The 24,502-nt window shown below is 51.7% G+C and overlaps 1 protein-coding gene across 4 annotated transcripts in view; it reads left to right on the plus strand.

The window, feature by feature from the left end:
* The window catches only part of LOC140132343 (ubiquitin carboxyl-terminal hydrolase CYLD-like), a 66,423-nt gene extending 46,197 nt beyond the window's left edge, over window positions 1-20,226 (plus strand). For all 4 annotated transcript variants that reach the window (XM_072150996.1, XM_072150997.1, XM_072150998.1 and 1 more), the window contains exons 10-15: window positions 12,213-12,279; window positions 12,588-12,720; window positions 16,147-16,255; window positions 16,562-16,680; window positions 16,760-16,967; window positions 17,612-20,226. In XM_072150996.1, the coding sequence (XP_072007097.1) occupies window positions 12,213-12,279; window positions 12,588-12,720; window positions 16,147-16,255; window positions 16,562-16,680; window positions 16,760-16,967; window positions 17,612-17,796 (821 nt within the window). In that variant the 3' untranslated portion in view covers window positions 17,797-20,226. The remainder of the gene's footprint in view (window positions 1-12,212; window positions 12,280-12,587; window positions 12,721-16,146; window positions 16,256-16,561; window positions 16,681-16,759; window positions 16,968-17,611) is intronic.
* Window positions 20,227-24,502: the final 4,276 nt, after the last annotated feature.

Here is a 24,502-nt window from a genome sequence, read left to right on the forward strand (position 1 = left end):
AACACCAACACAAAATAGGACTTTAGGTTTGGGAGGTCCGGAGCCCTCAGCCTCAGCGACCCCTCCACACTGCCGCCGCTCCATAACCGAGTGATTAGCGGCAACAGCATGAAGAGGCGCCGAGGCACCGGAAGCTGCCACCAGTGCCGGGCTATCCCCCCCTCCCACTGGGGGACGCACCACAGCACTGGATTTGGATGGTATCGCCACTGCCGAGCTGCCCTTACTGTCCGGCCTCGCGGCCGATGCCTCCCCTGCTCCCCCACTGTTACCACAAACAGAGACGGAGCCCATCGCCACATCAGATGTCACACCTGTAATCTCCCCGCTCCCTGGCACTGAGTCCACTGCAGGACCCGCGCTGGGCTGGGTAACGGGGCTCGCACAGTGAGCTGACCCTGCGGCCGACTCGGGTTTTACGGGGAGGGGGCTATAGACTAGACTCACCACTTCCACGGATTTGGTCTTCTTCTTTCGTGGTTTGCTGCCCCCCGGTGCATCCTCCGGCAGATCGTCTCCAAAAGTAAAGTCCTGGAGGTGCACAGGGGACCCGAGCCGTCGGATCTCCTCCATCAGCGCCTCTCCCTGGTGGCTGTCACTATCCTCACCCGGGCCGGCAGAACCGCAGCCAGTTGACATAGCCGCTTGTCCTGCAGGGGGCCCACTGCACGGTACCGAACTTTCCTCCTCCATCTGACTCTCTGGCTGAAGCCCCATCAGCCGCCTCTGCTTTTCCTCCTCCATCTCCCGGAATCTCTCATCATTAAGGATCTTTTCTTTAAACGGTCCGCTCCTCTCCAGCAGGTAAGCTTTCCTCTCCTCCAAGGCCTGGATGTTAGTCTGGAGCCTGGAAATCTCTGCCAGAATCTGCTCCTTCTTCCTCTTTGGGGCAGAGCTTGCCCTGGCATGGGCGCACCTGAGCTCCTCCCGCAGTCTCCTCACCGTCTTGCTGGCTTCTTCGTACTCAGAGAGGTGGCCCAGAGCCCGGGAGGCATAGCTGGAAATAGACTCCCGGGTCCTCAGCATTCCCCAGCCCTCTTCACTGAGGTCAGCCTCACCTCTCTGAGCACTCAGCTTTCCTGCGGTATCCAGCTTTTCCGAGGTATCCAGCTTTCCCGAGGTATCCAGCTTTCCCGAGGTATCCAGCTTTCCTGAGGTATTCATCTTTTCTGAGGTCTTGCTGCTTTTTGAAGCCTTAGCTGGCCTGGGGGTACTTGGAGCAGCATTGCTGCTGTTCCTTGCAGATCTTCTCACCCCCAAGGCTTCCGCAGCGCTGGCCGGTTCCTGGCTACCCCTGCCTCCCGCCGGCCTAGACCGGGAAGCAGGAGCCTGGGACTTGCTGCCCTGGCTCATGCCTGAAAACCCACTCCCTCCCTGGGAGAGGAGAGAGCAGGCCCCAGGTGGAGGTGGTTTTCCCTGGAGCTCAGGAGCAGCAGCAGCACACAGCCTCTCACAGCAACAGAGAGTTAACGAGGTAACGAGCAACACCAGAGTTGCACCCACTATCTGCTGCTGGTGCAGTCACTGTGTACATACATGACATTACTTATCCTGTACTGCTCCTGAGTTACATCCTGTATTATACCCCAGAGCTGCACTCACTATTCTTCTGCTGGTGCAGTCACTGTGTACATACATGACATTACTTATCCTGTACTGATCCCGAGTTACATCCTGTATTATACCCCAGAGCTGCACTCACTATTCTGCTGCTGGTGCAGTCACTGTACATACATGACATTACTTATCCTGTACTGATCCCGAGTTACATCCTGTATTATACCCCAGAGCTGCACTCACTATTCTGCTGCTGGTGCAGTCACTGTGTACATACATGACATTACTTATCCTGTACTGATCCTGAGTTACATCCTGTATTATACTCCAGAGATGCACTCACTATCTGCTGCTGGTGCAGTCACTGTGTACATACATGACATTACTTATCCTGTACTGATCCCGAGTTACATCCTGTATTATACCCCAGAGCTGCACTCACTATTCTGCTGCTGGTGCAGTCACTGTACATACATGACATTACTTATCCTGTACTGATCCCGAGTTACATCCTGTATTATACCCCAGAGCTGCACTCACTATTCTGCTGCTGGTGCAGTCACTGTGTACATACATGACATTACTTATCCTGTACTGATCCTGAGTTACATCCTGTATTATACTCCAGAGCTGCACTCACTATTCTGCTGCTGGCGCAGTCACTGTGTACATACATGACATTACTTATCCTGTACTGATCCTGAGTTACATCCTGTATTATACTCCAGAGCTGCACTCCCTATTCTGCTGCTGGTGCAGTCACTGTGTACATACATGACATTACTTATCCTGTACTGATCCTGAGTTACATCCTGTATTATACTCCAGAGCTGCACTCACTATTCGGCTGCTGGTGCAGTCACTGTGTACATACATGACATTACTTATCCTGTACTGATCCTGAGTTACATCCTGTAAATCTTTTATTTTATATATAAAAATGAAAAACATTACAACAATAAACATAAATAAAGCCATAACTTCTGGCAAAACAAAACAATAATACAAACTAAAAGAGACTTACGAAAATCTCCTGGCCCAGCCACACACACACCACACAATCAGCATTATAAAACAAAACCTTCACCCAATCCCACCACCTAATTTTTTTTTTTTTTTAATACAATTTTTTTTTTTTTTTCCCATAAATAACTAAAGAATACACAGCAAAAAAAAAAGACAAACAGGAAATAAAAACATTAAATATAACTAAACTAAATCCCACGCCCATCACCCTCCCACCCAGACACTGGTCTAACGTCCAAAGTTCGCGCTATATAGTCCAGACCAGTGCCCAGGATCGTACAGTCCAAGTCCCGTCCACCCCCCTCCCAACCTAACACCCTAACACCAACACCCCAAAACCAACCAACCTATATACACATTAACTATAACTACATAAATACACACTGTACACAAAATACAAACACATTAAACATATCAACATAACAAACCAACCACATAAAGCCCAGGTTCGGCACCTGCAAGCCCCTACATCACTATAACCTCAGATACAAAACAAAAATCTACAGTGTCAGCTTCAGCCCAACACCAGGAGAGGAGATGACAGACTAAGGGACACTAAAGGAGAACCCCCTCCAAAGGAGAGAGGCCCTCCCCGTGCCCCGCCTCTCATACTCCAGAGAGCGCACCTTCACCAGGTCACCCAGAATGTTCCTAACCACCTCATCCACCGGGAGGATTTTACGCTGCGTCGATACTAAACACCGTGCGTTCCACGTGTGGTACCTGACCATTAGACTAACTAGGAATAACGTGCAGCGGTCCCGGCCACCCAGGCCTCTGAATGCTCCATAGGCCCACTCCGCATAGGAGAGACCGGCCAACCCGGGCCAATGGATGGAAGCGCCCACCCGGTTGTACACCTCTGTGTTAAAGGGGCACTGAAGCAGGAAGTGGTCCATGCTCTCCAGCAGACCACCGCACTCCTCCCGGGGACAACCCCTTTCCTCAGAGCTCCTACACTTCAGATTGTCCCTCACACACAGCTTTCCATGGAAGCAGCGCCAAGTCAAGTCCCAAAACTTCAAGGGGATCCTGATGGAATTCAATAAACTCAAACCCACCCTCAGATCCCGACTTGGGCAATCCCTGAGGGCCAGAGGCTTCTGGAAATGGGTCAACAGAACCCTCTTGTCAAGGACTTTCCTCGACATGGTCCTGATCTCCCACATTCCCAGACCCCACCGGCGAATCACCTTCAGAACCGGGGTAGCGTAAGCCGGAAGATGCCCATGCGGTGTACGGAGATCCTTCACTCGCCCTCCTGTCTCCCATTCCTGGAAGAAAGGCCGAAACCATCCCCTGCAGGAGTATACCCACGGAGGAGCCCATCCCCTGCAGGAGTATACCCACGGAGGAGCCCTCTCTTTCCAGAGGTTTGCTACATTGATCTTAAGAAAGGTATTCACTAGGAACACCACAGGGTTGACCATACACAACCCTCCTTGTCTCCTCGTGCGGTAAGTAACCTCCCTCTTGATAAGGTTCAGCCTATTCCCCCATAACAGCTGGAAGAACAGACTGTACACCCGAGTCCAGAGGGGTTCTGGCAACATGCACACACTGCCCAGATATATCAGCAATGGGAGCAGGTAAGTTTTAATCAAGTTCACCCTTTCCCTGAGGGTCAAAGACCAACCCTTCCACTGGTCCACCTTCTGAGCGGCGATCTTAAGCCTGCCATCCCAGTTTTGCATGGGGTAATCCCCCTGGCCAAATTCGATGCCGAGAACTTTGGCAGAGTCTTGGGGCCCTGGAAGAGTGTCCGGGAGATCAAAGCCTGGACCTCCCTCTCCCAGCCAGAGACTCTCACACTTATCCCAGTTGATCTTGGACCCAGAAGCCTCTGAGTAGCGGTCAACCTCTGACATCACCCATTGCGCCTCCCCTCTCGAGGACACAAAAACGGTGACATCATCAGCGTACGCTACCACCCTTAGAGTGGCTTCCGGTGCCGCCTGGTCCATCCCGACTCCCACCAACGGCCCACGATCAACCCTCCTAAGGAATGGGTCAATCGCGAACACGTATAAAAGTGGGCTCAGAGGACAACCCTGGCGAACACCAGACCCGACCTCAAAAGAGCGGCCAATCCAACCGTTCACAAGCGGGAAACTCTCTGCCCCTGCGTACAAAACTTTCAGCCAATTGACAAACTCCCCCTGCAGGCCATACCTCAGAAGGACAGACCAGAGGTACTCGTGGTCAACCCGATCAAACGCTTTTGCCTGATCCAAGGACAGCAAGTACCCCTTCCAGTTACCAGCCCTGCCCTGCTCCACTGCCTCCCGAACACAAAGCACAGCACTAAATGTACTGCGGCCTGGAACAGAGCAGTGCTGGGTCCCCGAAAGGAGCCGGGGCGCAAACTGCACCAGCCGATTAAACAGCACCTTTGCCAAAACCTTTCTGTCCGTATTGAGAAGCGCTATGGGACGCCAGTTCTCAATACGAGATCGGTCCTTACCCTTTGACAGAATGATCAGGGCTGACCTCCTCATTGACTTCGGCAGAGCGCCCGAGGAAAGACACTCATTGAATACCTCAGTCAAGAGGGGAACCAAGGCGTCCTTAAAGGTCTTATAGAACTCAGATGTTAAGCCATCCGGACCTGGCGATTTCTTGAGGGCGAGCCCTTCAATCGCCAGGCTGACTTCCTCTTCCCTGATCATCTCTGTCAAAACATCAAGAGAAGGGTCTACTCCTGGCTCAGGGACAGTTTCTGCCAGGAAAGCCGACATCACATCCCGATCTAGATCCTTCCTGCCCAAGAGGTGCGAGTAGAAGGATCTGACGACCTCCAGAATCCCTGATCTGGACCTTTTCAGGGATCCCGTACTGTCAACCAGTCCCGTGACAACTTTACCATTCACTGACATCTTGCAGTTTCTGTAAGGGTCGGGCGAGCGGTATTTCCCGTAATCCCTCTCAAAAACCAAAGATGCGTGTCTATCGTACTGACACCTCCTCAGCAAGGATTTCACTCTGGAGATGTCCTCATGACTACCTCCAGTCGAGACGAGATGCTCTAGTTTCCTCCTCAGGCCCTGATACAGGCGGTACCTGTCCAGGCTCCTGAGGCTCGAGAGCTGGCGGAAGAATCTCGCCACCCTTTTCTTGAGCATCTCCCACCACTCTGACTTACTGCTACAAAGGCCCAGCAATGGTACCTGGCTCTGAAGAAAGTCCTCAAAAGAGTGTCTTATCTCCGCTTCTTCCAGGAGAGACGAATTGAGCTTCCAGTAGCCTCTTCCCATCCGGGGGGTCTCTGTAACATTCAGAGAAAACAAAATTAAACAGTGATCGGAGAACTCCACCTCAACAACGGACACTGCTGAAGAGATGGCTTCCTCCTTTAAATAAAACCTGTCTATTCTAGACCTGCAGCTACCCCTATAATAGGTGAACCCTGCGTGGCCTGGGGTGTGCCGGATGTGGACATCCACCAGGCGAGCCTCACTAGCTATGCTATTAAGAGCGACGCAATCATAAGTCAGCTTGTCTCTGGAACCTCCCCTATCCTGGGACCTCGTGACAGCATTGAAGTCCCCTCCAAAGACCACCTGCCGACTTGTAAAAAGGTAGGGCTTGATCCTCATAAAGAGACACTTCCTGTCCCACTTGGACTGGGGACCATAGATGTTAATTTGGCGAAGTTCTTGTCCCTTCATGAGGACATCCAGGATCAGGCACCTCCCCATTTCTAACTCAATAACTCGTCGGCATTCTACCGGCGCGGTAAAAAGGACCGCCACTCCGCTATACGGCTCGGCCGCAAGAGACCAATAGGAAGGCCCATGTCTCCATTCCCTCTTAGCTTTAAACACGGCCGCTAAATCTGGCAGCCTGGTCTCCTGCAAAAATAAAATGTCGGCTTCAACGCGGCCGAGAAAATCAAAGGCCGCAAATCTAGCCGCATCAGACTTAATGCTGGCGACATTAATGGACGCCAGCGTCAACGGAGTGGGTGCCGCCATCATGAGTGATTGAGTTAGACGGCTTTTTTCTTACTACCTCCCTTCCCTCTACTGTCCTCTGAAGATGAACCCTTTTGCCTTTTCCCTTCAGAATTGAGGCAACTTCTTTTTAACGAAATTGAGGTGTCCATGTTATTACTGGCCCCCAAGGACCCACCCGGACCACCCTCTCCTTCGTCCTTGTCTCCTGACTCTGAGTCAGTCTCCCACTCTGAGGACCCAGCATCCCCAGAGGATAGAGACTCGGCGCCCCCTGCAGGCTGCTCCGCCGCCACCTCCAGAACCCCACCCTCAGCCTCTCCTTCCGAGGAGGCGATCTCATCGAGGGTGAGGAACCGGTTGGAAAGCTCAACCAGAGGGGAGGAAATTTTCCCTTCCTTAGGTACCTTAGATACACCGCGTTTTTTCTTTTTCTGCTTGCGCTTATTTTCTAGCCAAATCCTGTTATCCTCATCCATACTCTCATAATGGGAGGACGTGGAGGACATGGCACCTTTCTCGCGCTCCATCCTCCTGACCTCCTCATCCAACTCATCATCCCTCAGGGCCTCAGTAGCATGACCAGCCTCTGAGGAAGGACCAAGGGTCACCCCAGCAACCTGAGGTTTCCCCAGTTCTCTCCCTTTTTGTCTGGCTTCAAGCCGCCTCAACTGAGAAGGTGACTTATTCTTACTTTTCTTCACAGGCCCCTCAGCTCCTCCACCTCTGCTGGTACCTTCCCCAGCAGAAGCAACCTCATGGCTCTCCTCCACTGGGGTCACAACCGCATTGGCAAAGGAGCGAGGACAACGGCTGAAAGGGTGACCGAGCTCACCACACAGGTTACACCTAATGTCCTTACAGGATGCAGCGAGATGACCTAGCCCACCACACAAAGCGCACTTCTGCACTTGGCAGCTGGCGCTAAAGTGGGTGGGGTCACCGCACCTGTGACAGACCTTCGGCTGCCCCTGGTAGAAAATCAGGATTCTGTCCCGCCCAAGAAAGGCTGAAGAAGGAATGTGGGCGACCGTGCCGCTTGAACACTTCAACTTCATCATGAAGGTCCAGGCCCCAGACCAAATGCCAAATTCATCGCGGTTTTTCTGAGGTACCTGTACAACCTCACCATAACGGCTGAGCCACGTCATGATGTCCATGCAAGAAAGTGACTCGTTACGGGTCAAAACGGTCACCTTCTTGACTGTGTTTTGGCGAGACACTGCTTGCACAGCAAAGTCTCGCCATGCGGGCTCGTTCTTTGCCAGCTCATAATTCGACCAGAAGAGCTCTAAGCCCTCCGGCCGGACAAAGCTGACATCGAACTCCGGAGTACCATAAGGATGTATCAGGGCAAAGATGTCACTAGCCCTGAAGTTCATCTTCAGGAGGAGCTCCACCACCCTTGACCTGGGTGGGCATGCGTCACTGCCCCTCCAGCGAAGACGAACCACATTCCTACGGGCAGCTCCGGGCCCGGTTGTGGGTAAAGACCATACAGTCTCTCCCCCCCTTTTCTCTTGGAAGGCTGCCAGGCCATGCCTGTCTGTCCAGAAGGACAGATCAACCTCTCTCCCCTCTACATTGATTGACTTTTCCCCTCTCCTGAGAGCCTCCAGAAGACGCCTTTGCAAAACGCTGTTCCCAGAGCCAGGAGACAAGGAGTTAACCCCACTTGCCCCAGCGGTGACACTCGCATAGCTCCTTATGGGAGCGGCCACCACTGGGGGTGCAGATGGTCCAGCACGCACACCAGGATCACCCCCCTCAGCACCATTCACCACCCCAACATTCACCACACTATGTACATTACTGCCTCGCTTCCTTGCATCACTCACACCAGCTGGGCCAGGAGGACCTGGGGTTGCCTCGGCGTCACTGGACACTGGGGGTAGAGCCACCTCCATAGCTGATACAGCCTGAGAAGAGGCAGCTCCAACCCCGATCTTACTTGTGCCCTCTGCCTCATTGGCATTAACCCCTTGTTGTCCAGCAGTTTTAATGTTTGAGCACCGCTGCTCGCTAGATGCATGAGGTCTCTTTTCTTTATGAAGTCCGGACAGTCTCTTGTTACCATCTCCTGGGTCAGATGATCCAATGCAAAATAATATTTTTCCTGCACCCTTTCCTGCAGGCTGCACAGGACGCTTGGGAGGCGCCGCACTACAAGCCCCAGCAGCCCCATCACACTGCCGCTGCTTACCGGAGCAAGCAACAGCCACAACGCTAGGGGCCACAGGAGCCACCGCCACTGCCCCTGGCACAGGGGCCACCCCCCCCTCCCACTGGGGGGCAGCGCACAGTACCAGGACCTGCTGGATCGCCCTCACTGTCCGGCCATTCAGCCGATGCCTTCCCTGCACCATCCTTGCTACTACAAACAAGGCTGGTGCTCTGCGCCATGATGGAACGTGGCTTTGCACTCTCCCCGCACCCTGGCACCGAGTCCACTGCAGGATTCGTGCTGGGCTGGGCAACGGGGCCTACACGACAGGCTGGCACTGCTGCCCGCCCGGAGGAAACAGGGAGGGGACGAAACACCAGATTCACCTCCTGAGACGCCTTGGTCTTCTTGGGTCTCTTCTTTCTCTTTAGGTCGTCATCCGGGATCTCATCGCCGAAGGAGAAGTTTTGGAGGTGAACTGGGGACTCAAGCTGACGGATCTGAGCCATTAGCGCCCCTCCCTGGCCGCTGTCATCACTTTCCTCCTCCAGGTTGGCAGAGCCGCAGCCTGATGGTAATGGCGCTTGCTCCGCAGGCAGCCTGTCGTGCGAGGCCTGCTGGTGTTGGTGCAGGCCACCAGACGGACACAGCAGGTCTTCCTCATCCTCCTCATCATCGCCATCGCCTTCATCCGCCTGGATCTGAAGCCCCTTCAGCTTTCTCAGCTTCTCCTGGCGCATCTCCTCAAATCTGGCGTCATTGTCCAACTTTTCCCTGAACGGACCACTGTGCTCCCGGATCAACCGTCGTTTTTCCTGCAGAGCGGTGACCTCGGCTTTAAGTCTGTCTATGGTGTTAAGATGATCAGACTTTTTCTTCTGTGTAGCCACCCCCGCTAGGGCCAAGGTCTCGCGTATCTCCTCCTGGAGCCTATTCATCGCCTTGCCAGCTTCCTCGTACTCACGGAGGTGCTCAGCAATCCGGGAGCCATAGATGGTAGCAGACTCCCGGGCCTTTAGGTGTCCCCATGCTTTTTGCACACCTCCGTGAGCACCCAGCTTTCCAGCTGAACCACCCAACTTTCCCGCACAGTCACTCAGCTTTCCAGGAGGAGCACTCAGGCTGATGTTACTTGCCTTGATCTTCTGTGAACCGGAGACCTTGCGGCTTCCCTGGGTCTTGGGGGTGGCAGCCGAGGTCACATCGCTGCGTCCTTGGCTCCGGGCAGATCTTCTCACCCCCTCCATGTTGGCCGGTATCTGGCTTTTCCTGCCCCCCGCCGGCCTGGTCCGAGAGGCAGAAGCCCGGGATTTGCCTGGTTCACTCATCCCAGAAAACCCACTCCCTCCCTGGGGAGGAGAGAGCAGGCCTGGGTGGATTGATCTTCCACCAGGTGGTGCAGGAGCTCAGCAGCACACAACCACACCCTTCAGTAGCTCACAGCAGAATGAGATTGCACGCACTATTCTGCTGCTGGTGCAGTCACTGTGTACATACATGACATTACTTATCCTGTACTGATCCTGAGTTACATCCTGTATTATACCCCAGAGCTGCACTCACTATTCTGCTGCTGGTGCAGTCACTGTGTACATACATGACATTACTTATCCTGTACTGATCCTGAGTTACATCCTGTATTATACCCCAGAGCTGCACTCACTATTCTGCTGCTGGTGCAGTCACTGTGTACATACATGACATTACTTATCCTGTACTGATCCTGAGTTACATCCTGTATTATACCCCAGTGCTGCACTCACTATTCTGCTGGTGCAGTCACTGTGTACATACATGACATTACTTATCCTGTACTGATCCTGAGTTACATCCTGTATTATACCCCAGAGCTGCACTCACTATTCTGCTGCTGGTGCAGTCACTGTGTACATACATGACATTACTTATCCTGTACTGATCCTGAGTTACATCCTGTATTATACTCCAGAGCTGCACTCACTATTCTGCTGCTGGTGCAGTCACTGTGTACATACATGACATTACTTATCCTGTACTGATCCTGAGTTACATCCTGTATTATAATCCAGAGCTGCACTCACTATTCTGCTGCTGGTGCAGTCACTGTGTACATACATGACATTACTTATCCTGTACTGATCCTGAGTTACATCCTGTATTATACCCCAGAGCTGCACTCACTATTCTGCTGCTGGTGCAGTCACTGTGTACATACATGACATTACTTATCCTGTACTGATCCTGAGTTACATCCTGTATTATACTCCAGAGCTGCACTCACTATTCTGCTGCTGGTGCAGTCACTGTGTACATACATGACATTACTTATCCTGTACTGATCCTGAGTTACATCCTGTATTATACCCCAGAGCTGCACTCACTATTCTGCTGCTGGTGCAGTCACTGTGTACATACATGACATTACTTATCCTGTACTGATCCTGAGTTATATCCTGTATTATACTCCAGAGCTGCACTCACTATTCTGCTGCTGGTGCAGTCACTGTGTACATACATGACATTACTTATCCTGTACTGATCCTGAGTTACATCCTGTATTATACCCCAGAGCTGCACTCACTATTCTGCTGCTGGTGCAGTCACTGTGTACATACATGACATTACTTATCCTGTACTGATCCTGAGTTACATCCTGTATTATACCCCAGAGCTGCACTCACTATTCTGCTGCTGGTGCAGTCACTGTGTACATACATGACATTACTTATCCTGTACTGATCCTGAGTTATATCCTGTATTATACTCCAGAGCTGCACTCACTATTCTGCTGCTGGTGCAGTCACTGTGTACATACATGACATTACTTATCCTGTACTGATCCTGAGTTACATCCTGTATTATACCCCAGAGCTGCACTCACTATTCTGCTGCTGGTGCAGTCACTGTGTACATACATGACATTACTTATCCTGTACTGATCCTGAGTTACATCCTGTATTATACCCCAGAGCTGCACTCACTATTCTGCTGCTGGTGCAGTCACTGTGTACATACATGACATTACTTATCCTGTACTGATCCTGAGTTACATCCTGTATTATACCCCAGAGCTGCACTCACTATTCTGCTGCTGGTGCAGTCACTGTGTACATACATGACATTACTTATCCTGTACTGAACCTGAGTTACATCCTGTATTATATTCCAGAGCTGCACTCACTATTCTGCTGCTGGTGCAGTCACTGTTTACATACATGACATTACTTATCCTGTACTGATCCTGAGTTACATCCTGTATTATGCTCCAGAGCTGCACTCACTATTCTGCTGCTGGTGCAGTCACTGTGTACATACATGACATTACTTATCCTGTACTGATCCTGAGTTACATCCTGTATTATGCTCCAGAGCTGCACTCACTATTCTGCTGCTGGTGCAGTCACTGTGTACATACATGACATTACTTATCCTGTACTGATCCTGAGTTACATCCTGTATTATGCTCCAGAGCTGCACTCACTATTCTGCTGCTGGAGTCAGATAATAGGTTTTATTCCTTGCTTTCTCCTTAGATCCGGAGGAGTTCCTTAACCTCATCATGCACCGAATCCTGGGGGCGGACCCTCTCTTAAAGCTTCAGTAAGTGACTGTGGGAGGAGCTTGGAGATTTGCTTTATCACTGTTTGCCATATATTCAATTATTGAAATCTATTGGGGGTTTGAGAGCTGAGGGTTTGTAGCAGTTGCATGTATTATATACAGCCCTCTGTAAGCTGAAGAGCCTGGAATGACCTGATACATTGTAACACACAGGACCTCACATGGATTGTACAATGTCTCTGATCTCTGTGATGTTACATGCAGTCCATGAATTATGTCAGAAATCTTTATTTGGTGGCTGTATGGACAATCCCTTTAAGGATGACTCTGGTGATTCCTCCCGGCAGATCTGAGGGTCAGAGGGTGCAGGAAAGTTACTGCTACCAGATCTTCATAGAGAAACAGCAGGGGATGAACGTGCCCAACGTGCAGCAGCTCCTCGAGCAATCGTTCCATCACTCCCGACTCAAGCTGGCCGAGGTGAGGAGCGCCGCTACTGCTCCCTGCTAGCAGCCATCCCAATCTATTTCTCTCTGTTATCAGCCATTACATCCCAGGGACAGGAGACAATACAGGGGGGGATACAATCTATTACTCTCTGTTATCAGCCATTACACCCCGGGGAGAGGAGACTGTACAGGGGGGATACAATCTATTACTCTCTGTTATCAGCCATTACATCCCGGGGAGAGGAGACTGTACAGGGGGGATACAATCTATTACTCTCTGTTATCAGCCATTACACTCCGGGGAGAGGAGACTGTACAGGGGGGGATACAATCTATTACTCTCTGTTATCAGCCATTACACCCCGGGGAGAGGAGACTGTACAGGGGGGATACAATCTATTACTCTCTGTTATCAGCCATTACACCCCAGGGAGAGGAGACTGTACAGGGGGGATACAATCTATTACTCTCTGTTATCAGCCATTACATCCCGGGGAGAGGAGACTGTACAGGGGGATACAATCTATTACTCTCTGTTATCAGCCATTACACCCCGGGGAGAGGAGACTGTACAGGGGGATACAATCTATTACTCTCTGTTATCAACCATTACATCCCGGGGAGAGGAGACTGTACAGGGGGGATACAATCTATTACTCTCTGTTATCAGCCATTACACCCCGGGGAGAGGAGACTGTACAGGGGGATACAATCTATTACTCTCTGTTATCAGCCATTACATCCCGGGGAGAGGAGACTGTACAGGGGGGATACAATCTATTACTCTCTGTTATCAGCCATTACACCCCGGGGAGAGGAGACTGTACAGGGGGATACAATCTATTACTCTCTGTTATCAGCCATTACATCCCGGGGAGAGGAGACTGTACAGGGGGGGATACAATCTATTACTCTCTGTTATCAGCCATTACACCCCGGGGAGAGGAGACTGTACAGGGGGGATACAATCTATTACTCTCTGTTATCAGCCATTACACTCCGGGGAGAGGAGACTGTACAGGGGGGGATACAATCTATTACTCTCTGTTATCAGCCATTACACCCCGGGGAGAGGAGACTGTACAGGGGGGATACAATCTATTACTCTCTGTTATCAGCCATTACACCCCGGGGAGAGGAGACTGTACAGGGGGGATACAATCTATTACTCTCTGTTATCAGCCATTACACCCCGGGGAGGGGAGACTGTACAGGGGGGATACAATCTATTACTCTCTGTTATCAGCCATTACATCCTGGGGAGAGGAGACTGTACAGGGGGGATACAATCTATTACTCTCTGTTATCAGCCATTACATCCCGGGGAGAGGAGACTGTACAGGGGGGGATACAATCTATTACTCTCTGTTATCAGCCATTACACCCCGGGGAGAGGACACTGTACAGGGGGGATACAATCTATTACTCTCTGTTATCAGCCATTACACCCCGGGGAGAGGAGACTGTACAGGGGGGGGATACAATCTATTACTCTCTGTTATCAGCCATTACACCCCGGGGAGAGGAGACTGTACAGGGGGGATACAATCTATTACTCTCTGTTATCAGCCATTACACTCCGGGGAGAGGAGACTGTACAGGGGGGGATACAATCTATTACTCTCTGTTATCAGCCATTACACCCCGGGGAGAGGACTGTACTGGGGGGGATACAATCTATTACTCTCTGTTATCAGCCATTACACCCTGGGGAGAGGAGACTGTACAGGGGGGATACAATCTATTACTCTCTGTTATCAGCCATTACATCCCGGGGAGAGGAGACTGTACAGGGGGATACAATCTATTACTCTCTGTTATCAGCCATTACACCCTGGGGAGAGGAGACTGTACAGGGGGGATACAATCTATTACTCTCTGTTATCAGCCATTACACCCCGGGGAGAGGAGACTGTACAGGGGGATACAATCTATTACTCTTTGTTATCAGCCATTACATCCCGGGGAGAGGAGTCTGTACAGGGGGATACAATCTATTACTCTCTGTTATCAGCCATTACATCCTGGGGAGAGGAGACTGTACAGGGGGGGGGTACAATCTATTACTCTCTGTTATCAGCCATTACATCCCGGGGAGAGGAGACTGTACAGGGGGGGATACAATCTATTACTCTCTGTTATCAGCCATTACATCCCGGGGAGAGGAGACTGTACAGGGGGGGGGGGGATACAATCTATTACTCTCTGTTATCAGCCATTACACCCCGGGGAGAGGAGACTGTACAGGGGGGATACAATCTATTACTCTCTGTTATCAGCCATTACATCCCGGGGAGAGGAGACTGTACAGGGGGGGATACAAGCTATTACTCTCTGTTATCAGCCATTACATCCCGGGGAGAGGAGACTGTACAGGGGGGATACAATCTATTACTCTCTGTTATCAGCCATTACACCCCAGGGAGAGGAGACTGTACAGGGGGATACAATCTATTACTCTCTGTTATCAGCCATTACACCCCGGGGAGAGGAGACTGTACAGGGGGGGATACAATCTATTACTCTCTGTTATCAGCCATTACACCCCGGGGAGAGGAGACTGTACAGGGGGATACAATCTATTACTCTCTGTTATCAGCCATTACATCCCGGGGAGAGGAGACTGTACAGGGGGATACAATCTATTACTCTCTGTTATCAGCCATTACACCCAGGGGAGAGGAGACTGTACAGGGGGGGATACAATCTATTACTCTCTGTTATCAGCCATTACATCCCGGGGAGAGGAGACTGTACAGGGGGATACAATCTATTACTCTCTGTTATCAGCCATTACATCCCGGGGAGAGGAGACTGTACAGGGGGATACAATCTATTATTCTCTGTTATCAGCCATTACATCCCGGGGAGAGGAGACTGTACAGGGGGATACAATCTATTACTCTCTGTTATCAGCCATTACATCCCGGGGAGAGGAGACTGTACAGGGGAGGATACAATCTATTACTCTCTGTTATCAGCAATTACATCCTGGGGAGAGGAGACTGTACAGGGGGATACAATCTATTATTCTCTGTTATCAGCCATTACACCCCGGGGAGAGGAGACTGTACAGGGGGGGATACAATCTATTACTCTCTGTTATCAGCCATTACATCCCTGGGAGAGGAGACTGTACAGGGGGGGATACAATCTATTACTCTCTGTTATCAGCCATTACACCCCGGGGAGAGGAGACTGTACAGGGGGGATACAATCTATTACTCTCTGTTATCAGCCATTACACCCCAGGGAGAGGAGACTGTACAGGGGGGGGGATACAATCTATTACTCTCTGTTATCAGCCATTACATCCCGGGGAGAGGAGACTGTACAGGGGGGGATACAATCTATTACTCTCTGTTATCAGCCATTACACCCCGGAGAGAGGAGACTGTACAGGGGGGGATACAATCTATTACTCTCTGTTATCAGCCATGCTTGATGTCTCTTCTAGGTCCCCTCCTGCTTTATCATCCAGATGCCGCGGTTTGGGAAGGAATATAAGATGTTCAGTAAGATTGTCCCGTCTCTAGAGCTGGACGTCACGGATCTTCTGTCTGATAGTGAGTTTGGGGGATGCTCTGGTTCCTCCTTCCTCTCGCTGTCTTCACTTTTGCACCTTTACATGACTCCCCTGTTCACACTGAGATAATATCTGCACTGATACATTGTAACAAACCCCACACTGCGGTGGTACAATGTTACAAATCCCGTATTGTGCTGATACATTGTAACGATCCCAGCAGCTCCAATGTGCTGGATACCTGTTGTGCCGGGATCACCGGCGGGGGAAGGATTTGGGCTGAGTGTCCCTGGGATGGGGATGGATTATTACAGACTGACTATGTGGGGTCCTCCTGTGTTACCAGGTCCCCGGGAGTGTGTGGTGTGCGGGACCCTGGCCACCCATGAATGTGCCGAGTGCTTCCTGGGTGTTCTCCTCTCGGACAGCGGCCTGAAGCAGTACTGCCGACCCTGCAATGAGCGGGTAACGTACAATCCCTTTAATTACCCTGTGATGTCACAGCCCGGTGTTACACATCACAGCGGTCTCCTGTCCCCCCAAGGTCCATTCACATCACAAGAGGAAGGACCACCGCCCCGCCCCCCTGAAGGTCCCCGAGGGCTTCCACGCGACGTCCGGTAAGATCCCGCGGGAGACCCTGGAGCTGTTTGCCGTTCTCTCCATTGAGACGAGTCACTACGTGTCCTTTGTGAAGTACGGAGCCGAGAAGGGCAGCTGGATGTTCTTCGACAGCATGGCCGACCGGTTCGGTGAGTGACTGAGGGTCATGATCTAATCTGTAAAGGGGAGGTCATGGGGTCCATCACTACCGTAGGCCATGAAGCGTCACTGCGGTCCCAGGATCCTGGACACATGATTGGTTGGAGCAGTGGAGGTAGGCGGAGCTTCAGCTCTTCACATCCGTCAATAGGTTTCGCTCCATAGATTCTGGCGCAGTTGGAATTCCCGAGCAATTAGCGCCCAATATGCTAATAAGTCCCTCTACCGGCAGGTGGGATGTGCTCCAGCTAAGGACCGCCCACTTGACAGTAAAGAGGCTAATGGCGTATTGAGCGGTGAAACTATCTGATCCCTCGGGATCGGCGCAGGATGCAGAAAACGTTCCACCAGCGCCAGAATCAGCGGAGCGCGGAGTAGTAACGGATGTGGTGGGGGGGAGAAGGTTCCGGCTCACAGTATGGTCCTGGAGGATGCGACCCCCAGCTGTTACAGGGTGTGGAGGTAATAATGGGGGGCTCTGTCACCCCAGTCACTGGGAGCTCCATCATCCTATGTCTGGCTCCAGCGCGGAGAGGTCCTCGGCCCCGTCCTGTATCCTGGACTATGAGAACTGCCTCCCTGGTTGTAGGTGGAATCCCCCTTTAAGTGTTTAGTTATCTCATTGTTTCCACAGGGAGTGAAAAGGGCTACAACATCCCGCGAGTGACCCTCTGTCCGGAAGTGGCCACCTACCTGGCGGCCCCCCTCAGCGACCTCACCAACCACAACCCGCGGGACATGAAGGGCGTGGCCAAGCGGCTCTTCTGCGACGCCTACATGTACATGTACCAGAGCAAGCGGATGGCGCTCTACAAGTGAGGACACATCGGGGGTCCGCGCTCCCTACATGCTGCCCCAGGTCTGGGATGTGGACCCTCCAGGAACAAGGAGTCATATATGGGATATATATATATGAGAATGGTGATGGAGGTTCACCTACCTGAGGCACCTACCTGCTCCGGTCAGCCTCCAGTGCTGCCATCTCCCCCCGCTCTATGGGGGGATCTATGGGACCCTCAATCTCTGGATATTGCTGTGAATTTATAGGCTCTCAGGAAGATCCCCACCATCCACGAAACCCAAGTCCTGCCCCCCCCCCCCATAATAGCAAAAGAGAAGGGTCCAGTAACAATCCTCACCTGTAGGATGATAGTCAGACCCCCTGGTAGTCATAGGGTTATAGGTCACCCTGGTCCTGGCCCAGTGGCATCGCCCTCCCCCCATCTCATAGGATGATAGTCAGACCCCCTAGTAGTCACAGGGTTATGGGGTCCTCCTGGTCCTGGCCCAGTGGCGTCGCCCTCTCCCCATCTCATAGGATGATTGTCAGACCCCCTAGTAGTCATAGGGTTATAGGTCACCCTGGTCCTGGCCCAGTGGCGTCGCCCTCCCCCCATCTCATAGGATGATAGTCAGACCCCCTAGTAGTCACAGGGTTATAGGTCACCCTGGTCCTGGCCCAGTGGCATCGCCCTCCCCCATCTCATAGGATGATAGTCAGACCCCCTAGTAGTCATAGGGTTATAGGTCACCCTAGTCCTGGCCCAGTGGCCTCGCCCTCCCCCCATCTCATAGGATGATAGTCAGACCCCCTAGTAGTCATAGGGTTATAGGTCACCCTGGTCCTGGCCCAGTGGCGTCGCCCTCCCCCCATCTCATAGGATGATAGTCAGACCCCCTAGTAGTCACAGGGTTATGGGGTCACCCTAGTCCTGGCCCAGTGGCCTCGCCCTCCCCCCATCTCATAGGATGATAGTCAGACCCCCTAGTAGTCATAGGGCTATAGGGTCTCCTTAGTCCTGGCCCAGTGGCGTCGCCCACCCCCCATCTCATAGGATGATAGTCAGACCCCCTAGTAGTCATAGGGTTATAGGTCACCCTGGTCCTGGCCCAGTGGCGTCGCCCTCCCCCCATCTCATAGGATGATAGTCAGACCCCCTAGTAGTCACAGGGTTATGGGGTCACCCTAGTCCTGGCCCAGTGGCATCGCCCTCCCCCATCTCATAGGATGATAGTCAGACCCCCTAGTAGTCATAGGGTTATGGGGTCCCCCTAGTCCTGGCCCAGTGGCATCGCCCTCCCCCCATCTCATAGGATGATAGTCAGACCCCCTAGTAGTCATAGGGTTATAGGTCCCCCTAGTCCTGGCCCAGTGGCATCGCCCTCCCCCCATCTCATAGGATGATAGTCAGACCCCCTGGTAGTCATAGGGTTATAGGTCACCCTGGTCCTGGCCCAGTGGCCTCGCCCTCCCCCCATCTCATAGGATGATAGTCAGACCCCCTAGTAGTCATAGGGTTATAGGGTCACCCTGGTCCTGGCCCAGTGGCCTCGCCCTCCCCCCATCTCATAGGATGATAGTCAGACCCCCTAGTAGTCATAGGGTTATAGGGTCACCCTGGTCCTGGCCCAGTGGCCTCGCCCTCCCCCCATCTCATAGGATGATAGTCAGACCCCCTAGTAGTCATAGGGTTATAGGGTCACCCTGGTCCTGGCCCAGTGGCCTCGCCCTCCCCCCATCTCATAGGATGATAGTCAGACCCCCTAGTAGTCACAGGGTTATGGGGTCACCCTGGTCCTGGCCCAGTGGCCTCGCCCTCCCCCATCTCATAGGATGATAGTCAGACCCCCTGGTAGTCATAGGGTTATGGGGTCACCCTGGTCCTGGCCCAGTGGCCTCGCCCTCCCCCATCTCATAGGATGATAGTCAGACCCCCTGGTAGTCACAGGGTTATAGGGTCACCCTGGTCCTGGCCCAGTGGCGTCGCCCACCCCCCATCTCATAGGATGATAGTCAGACCCCCTAGTAGTCACAGGGTTATGGGGTCACCCTGGTCCTGGCCCAGTGGCGTCGCCCACCCCCCATCTCATAGGATGATAGTCAGACCCCCTGGTAGTCACAGGGTTATAGGGTCACCCTGGTCCTGGCCCAGTGGCGTCGCCCACCCCCCATCTCATAGGATGATAGTCAGACCCCCTGGTAGTCACAGGGTTATGGGGTCTCCCTTCATCCGGCAGGTTCTGGGTCTGATGATGGAAGAAGATAATCTCAGGGAAGTGCCGCCTCTTCCTCCACAGACAATATTCTCAATGTATATAATGACCCGGTCATGAAGTTCTGAAGATCCGATGCTCCTGCAGAAGTGGATCCAGATTGTCTGAAGTTTCCTTTAATCTTATTACAGTCAATGTCTCGGAGTTTTATTGTCTTCCCAGTTGTTGGACAAATACAATTATAATGTGTGACAATCTGCATCTTCACAACGTGCTGGGACTTGTAGTGTCACTGGGGTCACAGGTAACAGACCATTGGTAAAGGGATCACACAAGATTATCAGCGCCACCTCACATATGCAGGTAATGTCTGGTAATGCAGCTCATGTCCATTCACATATAAGGGGATCAGAACAGAAGTAATGACAGTGCAGTCTGCAGCTAGTGCTATTTATTGTCCCTGGAGAGATGTGTAATCAGACCTCACACTGCTGTGCTCTGTGCTCTCTGCAGCCAGTGTTATGTATTGTCCCTGGAGAGATGTGTAATCACACCTCACACTGCTGTGCTCTGTGCTCTCTGCAGCCAGTGTTATGTATTGTCCCTGGAGAGATGTGTAATCAGACCTCACACTGCTGTGCTCTGTGCTCTCTGCAGCCAGTGTTATGTATTATCCCTGGACAGATGTGTAATCAGACCTCACACTGCTGTGCTCTGTGCTCTCTGCAGCCAGTGTTATGTATTATCCCTGGACAGATGTGTAATCAGACCTCACACTGCTGTGCTCTGTGCTCTCTGCAGCCAGTGTTATGTATTGTCCCTGGAGAGATGTGTAATCAGACCTCACACTGCTGGTATTGTCCCTGGAGAGATGTGTAATCAGACCTCACACTGCTGTGCTCTGTGCTCTCTGCAGTCAGTGTTATGTATTATCCCTGGAGAGATGTGTAATCAGACCTCACACTGCTGTGCTCTGTGCTCTCTGCAGCCAGTGCTATGTATTGTCCCAGGAGAGATGTGTAATCAGACCTCACACTGCTGTGCTCTGTGCTCTGTGCAGCCAGTGTTATGTATTGTCCCTGGAGAGATGTGTAATCAGACCTCACACTGCTGTGCTCTGTGCTCTCTGCAGCCAGTGTTATGTATTGTCCCTGGAGAGATGTGTAATCAGACCTGACACTCCTGTGCTCTGTGCTCTGTGCAGCCAGTGTTATGTACTGTCCCTGGAGAGATGTGTAATCAGACCTCACACTGCTGGTATCTGTGCTCTCTGCAGCCAGTGTTATGTATTGTCCCTGGAGAGATGTGTAATCAGACCTCACACTGCTGTGCTCTGTGCGCTCTGCAGTCAGTGTTATGTATTATCCCTGGACAGATGTGTAATCAGACCTCACACTGCTGTGCTCTGTGCTCTCTGAAGCCAGTGTTATGTATTGTCCCTGGAGAGATGTGTAATCAGACCTCACACTGCTGCGCTCTGTGCTCTCTGCAGCCAGTGTTATGTATTGTCCCTGGAGAGATGTGTAATCAGACCTCACACTGCTGTGTTCTGTGCTCTCTGCAGCCAGTGTTATGTATTATCCCTGGAGAGATGTGTAATCAGACCTCACACTGCTGTGCTCTGTTCTCTCTGCAGCCAGTGTTATGTATTATCCCTGGAGAGATGTGTAATCAGACCTCACACTGCTGTGCTCTGTGCTCTCTGCAGCCAGTGTTATGTATTATCCCTGGAGAGATGTGTAATCAGACCTCACACTGCTGTGCTCTGTGCTCTCTGCAGCCAGTGTTATGTATTGTCCCTGGAGAGATGTGTAATCAGGCCTCACACTGCTGGTATCTGTGCTCTCTGCAGCCAGTGTTAGTTATTGTCCCTGGAGAGATGTGTAATCAGACCTCACACTGCTGTGCTCTGTGCTCTCTGCAGTCAGTGTTATGTATTATCCCTGGACAGATGTGTAATCATCCCTCACACTGCTGTGCTCTGTGCTCTCTGCAGCCAGTGTTATGTACTTTCCCTGGAGAGATGTGTAATCAGACCTCACACTGCTGTGCTCTGTGCTCTCTGCAGCCAGTGTTATGTATTGTCCCTGGAGAGATGTGTAATCAGACCTCACACTGCTGTGCTCTGTGCTCTCTGCAGCCAGTGTTAAGTATATTCCCTGGAGAGATGTGTAATCAGACCTCACACTGCTGTGCTCTGTGCTCCCTGCAGCCAGTGTTATGTATTGTCGCTGGAGAGATGTGTAATCAGACCTCACACTGCTGTTTTCTGTGCTCTCTGCAGCCAGTGTTATGTATTGTCCCTGGAGAGATGTGTAATCAGCCCTCACACTGCTGTGCTCTGTGCTCTCTGTAGCCAGTGTTATGTTATGTCCCTGGAGAGATGTGTAATCAGACCTCACACTGCTGTTTTCTGTGCTCTCTGCAGCCAGTGCTATTTATTGTCCCTGGAGAGATGTGTAATGAGACCTCTCACTGCTGTGCTCTGTGCTCTGTGCAGCCAGTGTTATGTATTGTCCCTGGAGAGATGTGTAATCAGACCTCACACTGCTGTGCTCTCTGCAGCCAGTGTTATGTATTGTCCCTGGAGAGATGTGTGATCAGACCTCACACTGCTGTGCTCTGTGCTCTCTGCAGCCAGTGTTATGTATTGTCCCTGGAGAGATGTGTAATGAGACCTCACACTGCTGTGCTCTGTGCTCTCTGCAGCCAGTGTTATGTATTGTCCCTGGAGAGATGTGTAATCAGACCTCACACTGCTGTGCTCTGTGCTCTCTGCATCCAGTGTTATGTATTGTCCCTGGAGAGATGTGTAATCAGACCTCACACTGCTGTGCTCTGTGCTCTCTGCATCCAGTGTTATGTATTGTCCTTTAAGAGATGTGTAATCAGACCTCACACTGCTGTGCTCTGTGCTCTCTGCAGCCAGTGCTATGTATTGTCCCTGGAGAGATGTGTAATCAGACCTCACACTGCTGTGCTCTGTACTCTCTGCAGCCAGTGCTATGTATTGTCCCTGGAGAGATGTGTAATCAGACCTCACACTGCTGTGCTCTGTGCAGCCAGTGTTATGTATTGTCCCTGGAGAGATGTGTAATCAGACCTCACACTGCTGTTCTCTGTGCTCTCTGTAGCCAGTGTTATGTACTGTCCCTAGAGAGATGTGTAATGAGACCTGACACTGCTGTGCTCTGTGCTCTCTGCAGCCAGTGTTATGTATTGTCCCTGGAGAGATGTGTAATCAGACCTCACACTGCTGTGCTCTGTGCTCTCTGCAGCCAGTGCTATGTACTGTCCCTGTAGAGATGTATAATCAGACCTCACACTGCTGTGCTCTGTGCTCTCTGCAGCCAGTGTTATGCATTGTCCCTGGAGAGATAGGAAATACACTGATTTGTATAAGTTGTTAGTAGCAGCAGGACTGTGAAATATTGATTTGTGCAGTGGCGTAGCGTCCTAACACTGCTGTGCTCACTGCGGCCACTAGAGGTAGGATTTCACACATTGGGGCACAATTAGGTACTGGGGCGCATTGAGGTATATTGAGGTTATTGGGGCTCCTATCCTGTAGCGGAGCTTTCTGTCTGGGGTGTCATTCTGTTGTGCAGCAGCAGGGGGCAGTGTTGTTACATGTAAGACGAGTGTCGGTTGTGGATGATTTTCTATCTGAATGTCATTGCTGATCGTCCAGACTCCTCCCACATTCACAGTCCTGCATCTTACATGGGGACACCTGCACCCCCTGCGCCCCCCTCCCCCTGTGACTATCACCACTCACTGACTGGATTGTGCATCTTGTGGACGCCACAGGTCCCTGGGCAGACGTGGCACGTGACCCTGTGGCGCGGCTGCACTGATCTTCATACAACACAAGGGGGCGCCCTGTGCTCATTCTGACCGTGCACCAGATTTCTCCTGTAAAGGTGCAGCAAAAACAGTTGTTGCCCTCTGTGGGGGCAGGTCAGGGGTGTCTCTGGCGCCCCCTGCATTATACACAGGCAGAGGCATTTAGTGCAGTTTGCACCACTCTCAGTAAATGTGCCCCTCAGGCTGCAGTTCCAGGACCTTTGCAGGTCCTATAGTAATCCTGATATGAGAGCAGGGACAGATGTACAAGGATTCAGGGGGGAAGGTCCTTCTCAGTATATAATATAGTGGGTGACCAGGGGCCCCCTAGAAGCTTTGGGCCCCGGGCCACCGCCCAGACCTCCTGTATTATAATCCACCCCTGCCTCGGGTCCCGTACTCCCTCCTACTGCCCCTGATCCTGGGAACCTCCTAGTTTTCTTTTTCTTCTGCCGTTTTTTGAAGTTGCTTCTTGGCTTATTTTAAACACAAAAATAGAAAAAAAAACTTCTGAAAAATCTGCAATAAATAAATAATAATAATAATAAATCCCAGAAGTGCGGAGCGCGGACTCCAGGCGGATCCAGGTAATGGGGTTATAGCTCCTGCACTTCCGCTGAGCTCCTGCAGATGGCAGTGTTGTTACGCGGCTCATGCCCCCCCCCATAGTTTGTTACATTGTGTC

Source organism: Engystomops pustulosus, chromosome 5 (genome assembly GCF_040894005.1).
Source record: "Engystomops pustulosus chromosome 5, aEngPut4.maternal, whole genome shotgun sequence".
Classification (NCBI taxonomy): domain Eukaryota; kingdom Metazoa; phylum Chordata; class Amphibia; order Anura; family Leptodactylidae; genus Engystomops; species Engystomops pustulosus.